This window comes from Cyprinodon tularosa, unplaced genomic scaffold, assembly GCF_016077235.1.
Source record: "Cyprinodon tularosa strain WSP-4 unplaced genomic scaffold, ASM1607723v1 ctg213, whole genome shotgun sequence".
Classification (NCBI taxonomy): Eukaryota; Metazoa; Chordata; class Actinopteri; order Cyprinodontiformes; family Cyprinodontidae; genus Cyprinodon; species Cyprinodon tularosa.
Window position 1 is genome coordinate 938,534 of NW_024038792.1, and position 10,089 is coordinate 948,622.

Genomic DNA, 10,089 nt, shown 5'->3' on the forward strand with positions numbered 1-10,089 from the left:
AATATATATTTTATACACTAGTTATGAAGGGCCATGCAGTCATATTTTGGCAGTGGAGTGGATGGAAAACAACCATTTCTAACATCATACTGAGGCTTAAGCCCTGATTAAAATAAGGTTTTTCATATTTTTATGAATAAAACCTAAACACATTATCATTCTGAGCATATTCTAGCTGCTTTACAACCTGTAATCTTTAAATGTTGTTAGCTGAGTCTGTGCCAAGTTTTAGCTTTTACAGTCAAGTCTACCTTTTCCTTCAGTTCTCTTGGCAAATGCCGTTATTTTTCTAACTGCCATCGCATCATCTGACAAGTTTGCTTTCTGACTTTCCAAAAAAGCAATGTCTAGATGAGTGCCTTGCTCTGTCTCTTTCCAGACAGCAGAAAGTGAGAAGAAAGCTGCGAGAGCGGCTCTGATGCTGAGGGTCCTTCCCACTGCCTGCTCTGAGCAGTGTATTGCTGCCTGTTATCCAACAATTCATCAATGTATGCTGAAATAGAAACAATAAGCATTTCATGCATGAAATGTGAAAAGCCAAGTGTGAAAGTGAACATTATACCAAGTACACAGCATAAGTACAAGGGATTTTAACTTGTTTGGCTATTGGTTCTCCTTTTTTTGGCCTTTGGAGAAATGAGAGCTTCCACATTTCTTTTCCAGCTTTATTCTTAGTCTTCTGTCTGCAGGAGTTTTCATTGGCAAGGATCAATCTTTAACAGACATTTTCATGATAAGATAATACAGTGGAATCCGCTTTTAGTGATCACGCTGGTCCAGAGCCAATTTGAACACTATAAGCAGTTGATTACTAAAACTGAATTTACCGTTATTTCACCTATTTTTATGCAGGATATCATCTAAATAACATTTGTGTGGTTTTTCAATGAGAAAAATGACATGAAACGGATAGCGTCCGCATTTACTGAATTTTATTACAGTACCATGCAAGTTTAATAACAATATACTGCGCTGTGCGCAGACATAACTCTGGTAGCTTACGTAACTTATTATGTGCTGTGCGTCTGCTCTGCTGTGCCACTGGTGCATTTTTATAACAAGTCTGAAAATAAAGTTTGAAACAAACGGTTTCATAGAATAACATAGAAGATAACTGCATAGGCTACAGAAAATTAAAGCTAGCCTACCTCTGTTTTGTGTTGCAGATCTGCTGCGCCGCATTAAGAAATCACTTAACATATTTATCCATGGTTCCCTGGATCAGTGTTGTCCAACACTGAGTTCACTTATTTTTCAAAACGATGTAAAAGGTCAAAGTTTTTGAAACCAAAATGCAGGAGACCAGTCTTTAAAATGCAAACTGCATTCCTCATGTCAGCTCTGGAAGGGACAACAGTATCTTCTTCTTCATCCTCCTCCTCCTGCGCGTAGCACTGGTACCCACACCAAAGCAATCTTGTACCTCAACGATTATCCTCCTCATCCTTAATGGGCTCTGACACCGGAGTGCTGTCATCACCTTCGATCCACTTATTAATTATTTTTGCACGTTTACATTCATAAAATGGCCAAAAATTAGCACAATAAGCGGATCTCTTGATTACTATAAACAAATTATTTAAACAGCATTTGTATAGAAATTATTCTGTCCCAAGCCTTTTGATCTATATAAGCAGTTGATTACTACTATATGTGGATTCCACTGTACTTGGAATTAGGATGAAAATATGTCAGTTAAGATATTAGCCATTCAGGGTGTAAGTATCCTACCTGGCATTCATACTGTGATAGAAGAAGTGCAAGAACTTTGGGGCAAAGAAGCACATCACACTGTGGTAGCTTTTAACCTTAACGTCTGCACATGAGGTGACAATTTACCAATGTCAGCAAGCAGAGTACAGTTAGTGACAATTGGTTTCACCTCAACATGGGCCCTTGAAAGCAGTGATTGTGACGGAAGTATTATGAAAAACCCTTAGGAGATTGACTTTTGAGAAAGCTGATATAATTATTCAGTTCTGCATTCCGCTCTCTCTCCTCTGCCTACTCCTCATGTCCACAGGTTGGGAAGTTCTCAAATGAGTGTTCATGGATGTCTACAATGTGGTTCATCACCAACTTCCACTTGGCCATAATCAGCTATATATATGTATATATATATATATATATAGTAGTGTTGCGCCGATGCCATTTTTTGGCCCCGATACCGATACCTGGCTGTGCGATACCGGTACCATAATAATGTAAAATAATTGCCATCATGGCTTTGTCGAGCTGCTGCCTACCTTTGTGAAGCAGGAAAAAATCAAATACAAAGTTAATCCAGTAGAACTTTTTATTGCCTACCATACAATAGTTGAATAAACTTATGGCTCTCAAAATGGTATCGTTGCCCTATATGTTGGTACTAGCCGATACGGATACCACCATTTTAGGGCAGTATCGGGGCCCCATCCGATAATGGTATCGGTGCAACATATATATATATATATATATATATATATATATATATATATATATATATATATATATATATATTAGTGCTGTCAATCGATTACATTTTTTTAATCGCGATTAATCGCATCAATGCCTGAGTTAACTCGCGATTAATCGCATTTTAATCGCAAATTTTTTTTCTGATTGAAAATCATTTAAATACTCTCGATGACATACAAAAAATACATACAGGCTAGGTTTGTGCCAATGTTCTTTTTTAAAAATGAAAACAGGTCACAGACACTGATTTATGCCATAGAAACATATGGCAAGAAGATGGGGAGGCATGTAGCAAAAAATAACAAATACACTATATTGCCAAAAGTATTTGCTCACCCATCCAAATTATTGGAATCAGGTGTTCCAATCACTTCCATGGCCACAGGTGTATAAATTCAAGCACCTAGGCATGCAGACTGTTTTTACAAACATTTGTGAAAGAATGGGTCGCTCTCAGGAGCTCAGTGAATTCCAGCGTGGAACTGTGATAGGATGCCACCTGTGCAACAAATCCAGTCGTGAAATTTCCTCGCTCCTAAATATTCCACAGTCAACTGTCAGCTGTATTATAAGAAAATGGAAGTGTTTGGGAACGACAGCAACTCAGCCACGAAGTGGTAGGCCACGTAAACTGACGGAGCGGGGTCAGCGGATGCTGACGCGCATAGTGCGAAGAGGTCGCCAACTTTCTGCAGAGTCAATCACTACAGACCTCCAAACTTCATGTGGCCTTCAGATTAGCTCAAGAACAGTGCGCAGAGAGCTTCATGGAATGGGTTTCCATGGTCGAGCAGCTGCATCCAAGCCATACATCACCAAGTGCAATGCAAAGCGTCGGATGCGGTGGTGTAAAGCACGCCGCCACTGGACTCTAGAGCAGTGGAGACGCGTTCTCTGGAGTGACGAATCGCGCTTCTCCATCTGGCAATCTGATGGACGGGTCTGGGTTTGGCGGTTGCCAGGAGAACGGTACTTGTCTGACTGCATTGTGCCAAGTGTAAAGTTTGGTGGAGGGGGGATTATGGTGTGGGGTTGTTTTTCAGGAGCTGGGCTTGGCCCCTTAGTTCCAGTGAAAGGAACTCTGAATGCTTCAGCATACCAAGACATTTTGGACAATTCCATGCTCCCAACTTTGTGGGAACAGTTTGGAGCTGGCCCCTTCCTCTTCCAACATGACTGTGCACCAGTGCACAAAGCAAGGTCCATAAAGACATGGATGACAGAGTCTGGTGTGGATGAACTTGACTGGCCTGCACAGAGTCCTGACCTCAACCCGATAGAACACCTTTGGGATGAATTAGAGCGGAGACTGAGAGCCAGGCCTTCTCGTCCAACATCAGTGTGCAACCTCACAAATGCGCTTCTGGAAGAATGGTCAAAAATTCCCATAAACACACTCCTAAACCTTGTGGACAGCCTTCCCAGAAGAGTTGAAGCTGTTCTAGCTGCAAAGGGTGGACCGACGTCATATTGAACCCTATGGATTAGGAACGGGATGTCACTTAAGCTCATATGTGAGTCAAGGCAGGTGAGCAAATACTTTTGGCAATATAGTGTATGTAGGCAAAAAAAAGGCCCTGAAAACAGGCTGATGTAAAAGACAGTCTTTACAGTTAATACAGTCTTTTGAACAAAGACAAGCATTTTACCCTACTGCTATAAAATGTAGTACAGTTAACATTAGATGTTAATTAACCAAGATAATAATGAACAATTTTCAATCAATACATCAAAATCAATAGACCGACATCACTAGATGGAGGTAGTCTATGCTCTAGAAAGTTACTTTTCAGCCTTTTAACAAAAATGAGAACACACACACACCCACCCACACACACACACACACACACACACACATGATACCGACCTGTGGCGTACACAGACAGCAAGAGTGCCGTAGCAGATTCCATTTCACCTCAGTAATCTGTTTTCTCAGCGTATTTCAGGTTGCTACTAGTTACCAGACACTCAACTTGTTTGTTGGTGGTGGGGCTGAAAGAAAAGGCACTAGCGCCACCCAGTGTATGAGCGTCTTTTTTCCTTGAGGAGCTCCGCTCTCGAAGCCTATGGAAAATGCATACACTGGGGGAAAATAGCCCCGCCTTCCCGCAGGCTGCAGCGGCATGTACTTGGAAAATTGTACCATAAAACCACATAGCGTTAATCTCACGTTAAAAAAATTATCGCCGTTAAAATGGCCTCGCGTTAACGCGATAATAACGCGATAATTTTGACAGCACTAATATATATATATATATATATATGTGTGTATATATATTCTTATTTTATTGTTTTGCTATATTGTAATTTTAAACATTTAGCCAATTTTTGCTATGATAGATATAATTCAAGTCATTCTGCCTACCTTTTGCTGTATGCCAGGCATCAAGTCAGTGATTTGCCATGATAGCAGCCCCGGTCATGACTGATTAGATCAGCCTGCCGTAGCCTGCCCATGCTCTGATTATTATTGATCTTATTTATCTTCTCCCACTAATTTTTATACAGTTCAGCCCAGCCATCGGGCCAGACATTAGTTATCCCTGTTTTTTCAATGTTTTTTTTTTGTTTAGTTCTTGGTTCAAGTTTCCATCCCCGGAAGCCAGTGGATTGAGAGGGTTTGGTGTTTGTCTCCTGTGTCCTGATTGTGTCCTCTTCTCAGAGGAGCCCTCAGGTTTTTGGTTGGACGTGCAGGGGGAGCTCGGGTGGTGGCCCTTCTCTGTGGAGCCCTCAGGTTTTTGGCTGGATGTGCGGGGGGAGCTCGGGTGGTGGCCCTTCTCTGTGGAGCCCTCAGGTTTTTGGCTGGATGTGCGGGGGGAGCTCGGGTGGTGGCCCTTCTCTGTGGAGCCCTCAGGTTTTTGGCTGGATGTGCAGGGGGAGCTCGGGTGGTGGCCCTTCTCTGTGGAGCCCTCAGGTTTTTGGCTGGATGTGCGGGGGGAGCTCGGGTGGTGGCCCTTCTCTGTGGAGCCCTCAGGTTTTTGGCTGGATGTGCGGGGGGAGCTCGGGTGGTGGCCCTTCTCTGTGGAGCCCTCAGGTTTTTGGCTGGATGTGCGGGGGGAGCTCGGGTGGTGGCCCTTCTCTGTGGAGCCCTCAGGTTTTTGGCTGGATGTGCGGGGGGAGCTCGGGTGGTGACCCTTCTCTGTGGAGCCCTCAGGTTTTTGGCTGGATGTGCGGGGGGAGCTCGGGTGGTGGCCCTTCTCTGTGGAGCCCTCAGGTTTTTGGCTGGATGTGCGGGGGGAGCTCGGGTGGTGACCCTTCTCTGTGGAGCCCTCAGGTTTTTGGTTGCATGTGTGGGGGGAGCTCGGGTGGTGGCCCTTCTCTGTGGAGCCCTCAGGTTTTTGGCTGGATGTGCGGGGGGAACTCGGGTGGTGGCCCTTCTCTCAGGTTTTTGGCTGGATGTGCGGGGGGAGCTTGGGTGGTGGCCCTTCTCTGTGGAGCCCTCAGGTTTTTGGCTGGATGTGCGGGGGGAGCTCGGGTGGTGGCCCTTCTCTCAGGTTTTTGGCTGGATGTGCGGGGGGAGCTCGGGTGGTGGCCCTTCTCTGTGGAGCCCTCAGGTTTTTGGCTGGATGTGCGGGGGGAGCTCGGGTGGTGACCCTTCTCTGTGGAGCCCTCAGGTTTTTGGTTGGATGTGTGGGGGGAGCTCGGGTGGTGGCCCTTCTCTGTGGAGCCCTCAGGTTTTTGGTTGGATGTGTGGGGGGAGCTCGGGTGGTGGCCCTTCTCTGTGGAGCCCTCAGGTTTTTGGTTGGATGTGTGAGGGGAGCTCGGGTGGTGGCCCTTCTCTGTGGAGCCCTCAGGTTTTTGGTTGGACGTGCAGGGGGAGCTCGGGTGGTGCCCCTTCTCTGTGGAGCCCTCAGGTTTTTGGTTGGACGTGCAGGGGGAGCTCGGGTGGTGGCCCTTCTCTGTGGAGCCCTCAGGTTTTTGGTTGGATGTGTGGGGGGAGCTCGGGTGGTGGCCCTTCTCTGTGGAGCCCTCAGGTTTTTGGTTGGATGTGCAGGGGGAGCTCGGGTGGTGGCCCTTCTCTGTGGAGGCCTCAGGTTTTTGGCTGGATGTGCGGGGGGAACTCGGGTGGTGGCCCTTCTCTCAGGTTTTTGGCTGGATGTGCGGGGGAGCTCGGGTGGTGGCCCTTCTCTGTGGAGCCCTCAGGTTTTTGGTTGGATGTGTGGGGGGAGCTCGGGTGGTGACCCTTCTCTGTGGAGCCCTCAGGTTTTTGGCTGGATGTGCAGGGGGAGCTCGGGTGGTGACCCTTCTCTGTGGAGCCCTCAGGTTTTTGGTTGGATGTGTGGGGGGAGCTCGGGTGGTGGCCCTTCTCTGTGGAGCCCTCAGGTTTTTGGCTGGATGTGCGGGGGGAGCTCGGGTGGTGGCCCTTCTCTGTGGAGCCCTCAGGTTTTTGGTTGGATGTGTGGGGGGAGCTCGGGTGGTGGCCCTTCTCTGTGGAGCCCTCAGGTTTTTGGCTGGATGTGCGGGGGGAGCTCGGGTGGTGGCCCTTCTCTGTGGAGCCCTCAGGTTTTTGGTTGGATGTGTGGGGGGAGCTCGGGTGGTGGCCCTTCTCTGTGGAGCCCTCAGGTTTTTGGCTGGATGTGCGGGGGGAACTCGGGTGGTGGCCCTTCTCTCAGGTTTTTGGCTGGATGTGCGGGGGGAGCTCGGGTGGTGGCCCTTCTCTGTGGAGCCCTCAGGTTTTTGGCTCGGAGTGTGGGGTAGGCCAGTTGTAATTCCCATAATCCTGGCTCCTAGGAAGAGAACAGTTTAAAGTTCCACAGTTGTCCTGGTTCTGTGTCTTATCTCTGTCCCCCTCAACCACTAAGGCTGCCTTTCTCCATCTAAGCGTGTCTGTCTGAGCTCGCTGCTGAATTCATTGGAACTCTGAACCTGCCTTAATGCTTTATGGATTCCTGGAACCCTGGATCCGTCTGTTCCCATTCAGATTGGAACCCCTGGTTGGGCTAGAGACTCCTGGATCCCAGAGCTGTCCTGTCTGATCTGTTTTCTCTGACCTGGATTCCTGCCTGTTCACTGAGGTTGCTACATCTCGGATACACTGGGCAGCTCTGTGCTTTAGCTCGTTTACCAGTCCATCAGTTGGATCCTGCCTTCCTCTGAGAGGATGGACTGAAGTGTTAAACCCGGTAAGTGACTCACTTGGATAATCAGCTCCCACCAGATGATAGTGGTAACTGACCTGTGTTTCTCCTCCAGAGTGTCAGTGACTGGGTGGTGTCACGCCTCATCCCTGCAGCCGTTGCAGGTTTGCTGATCCACAGGAGCCCGCCTTTCTGTTTTATTTATTTTATTATTTTTATTATTTATTTTTTTATTTTATTATTATTATTGTTTTTTTATTTATTAATCTTCCCACTGTTTGACTCACCAGAATACTGGGTCCATCTGTTCCGTTCATGACATGATTAATTGAGGGATAAATCTCACGCATAAACTTTTAAACACTCGAATGTGTGTCTTTTGAGTCAGCTACAGTAACTCCGGCATCTGGATAGGTTTTAGACATACAAGGTTTCCATTCAAAAGAAAAAACTTCCTGCATAGGAATTTTTCACTTCTGCACTTAAAACATAGTTAAGTAAAGTATTAATCTTTAATCCTGTATTTGAAAGAGTACTCGATTAAAAGCCCTGTTAATAAATGACATTCACTAAATCCAATATCTATAATGTTTGTTAACTTTTGTGCACTCTCAAATGTTGGTTTGCTCACAAAAACCATGGCATCAAATCAGAATCTGGGTATTTTAACAGCACAATCTAACCTGTACAAGCTGCATGTCCAGCACTTTGGAGGTGTCCATGTCCATAAGGGAGTAGCTACCATACTTGGCAGTGTGCCCTGGTGAGCAGCATCTGGCATCTCCACCTAATCAGACTGTGCTCTTTTCTTGACCTCAAAGATGAGCTGCTCTTGCTTTTTGACCAGATACTATTCATAGCTGGAATAAGGTATGCCTTCTGTATGTTGTAATAGGTACTGACGCAGAAGATTGACATAATCATAAACTTCAAACAATTGACTGTCTTCACAGTACTACAGCCACTAAATATTATGGAAGCAGCTAGTTGCAAGTTGCCAAGAGCAGTGGTGTCAAAAATACACAAATTTTTTTTTCCATTTTAAAATCTAGTGTTTTTGAGGTAGAAAAGAACAATTGTTCAGTTTGGTATATAGAAAACTTCCTGATTCACGTATTTTCCTATATATATATATATATATATATATATATATATATATATATATATATATATATATATATATATATCCTGCTGCCTATATTAAGTCCCAGTTAGTTCACATCCTCTCCTAGCCTTCTTTGAGCCAGTAGAGGCAGTAAAATGAGACAATGAGCCCTGTAAGATTACTATTTTAACTGTCAATCTTTTTCTCTCATTTAATTTTTTTTATTTTGTAAGCAACTGAAGGATTTTTCCCCCAACCATCTTCAAGCCTGCAGTATGTGCACCGAGACAATGCTCAAACCTTTTCCTCTAATGGCCAACATAAACAATTTTAGACAATTTCCAGTGACTTCATGTTCTTGAAAGTGTTAGGGTTCCGGTTTGTGTGGGGTTGTTTTTCTGTGTTTTTCCTCTCCCCACAACCAGGCGGTGCCCTGTTCTCCTTGGGCCTCCCTGCACACCTGCGGCTGGTTGGGTCATTACCAGAGGAGTACTTGAGGTGTGGACTGTCACCACCTCGACGCCAGAGTGTTTGCCAGTATTGGGTACTCTAGCCTTACTGAGATTAGCTGAGCCTAATCTTTGCCTTGTCTCTCTGAGTATAAGCCTTGCCTTTGTCTTGTGGGCATCCTGTCCTCCGGTAGGATGCCCTCCTGATCCACTGGATAAGCCTGGTCTAATTCGAGTTACACTGAGCAAGGGGAAACCTTCACTAGATCTGTTCAAGCCCAGGTGATAGTCCGTTCCATTGCTCCTCTGGACCCATCGCAAGTCTGCCTGTCCGCCCTCAAACAAGTTAATTCATCTCTGGATTAACCCCACCCCCTACCCCACAAAGTGGACCCAAGAATCTCCATAACGTGAGTCTTCTCAGCTATTCACCAGTCTCAGTCATTTTTCCTACGGACCTTGAACTGATCTTTGTGATCTCCCCTAACAGTTTCCGGTTCCGGTTCACCAGACCGCTGAAGTCCCACTGTTTTTGTTAACCTCTCAATAAACCTGTTAACATTTCCCCTGATACTCTGAGTGAATCTCTGCATGTGGGTGAGACCTTTAAAACCCATCATGACAGAAACAGTGGGTTTTTAGAAAGTTTTACCTGGAATATAGCAATAGTCAGCTCTTAGAGGCCATGTATGACATACTATTAAACAGAAAAACTAAAAGCAAAGACAGGACCCATCTGTGTTTGCAGAAAGTCTAATACTAACTTTTATCTTATTAAATTTTATAGATGTATGTATTATCAATGATGGACAAATCAGGTTTAAAAAGTGTAGGAAAGAAATAACATAGTTGTAAGAAAGAAGTCATTAAACTGAATATGTTTATCAGAAAAAAAGAGAATAAACACCTCTTCTAAAGTTAGGATCTGCTCTCCAGAAGTGCTAACTCTGTAAACCGAAACTTTTTAGCTCATATAAGCCATTCCTGATCTTTTTTCTTC

At 45.2% G+C, this 10,089-nt stretch overlaps 1 protein-coding gene across 1 annotated transcript; it reads right to left on the bottom strand.

Annotated features, from left to right (window-relative positions):
• Positions 1–4,994: 4,994 nt before the first annotated feature.
• Positions 4,995–7,173, bottom strand: LOC119783905 (adhesive plaque matrix protein-like). Its single transcript, XM_038285641.1, has 3 exons — positions 6,640–7,173; positions 5,896–6,531; positions 4,995–5,831 (listed from the first exon to the last, which is right to left on the bottom strand). The coding sequence occupies exons 1-3, from the start codon at positions 7,171–7,173 to the stop codon at positions 4,995–4,997; spliced, it is 2,007 nt and encodes a 668-aa protein (XP_038141569.1).
• Positions 7,174–10,089: the final 2,916 nt, after the last annotated feature.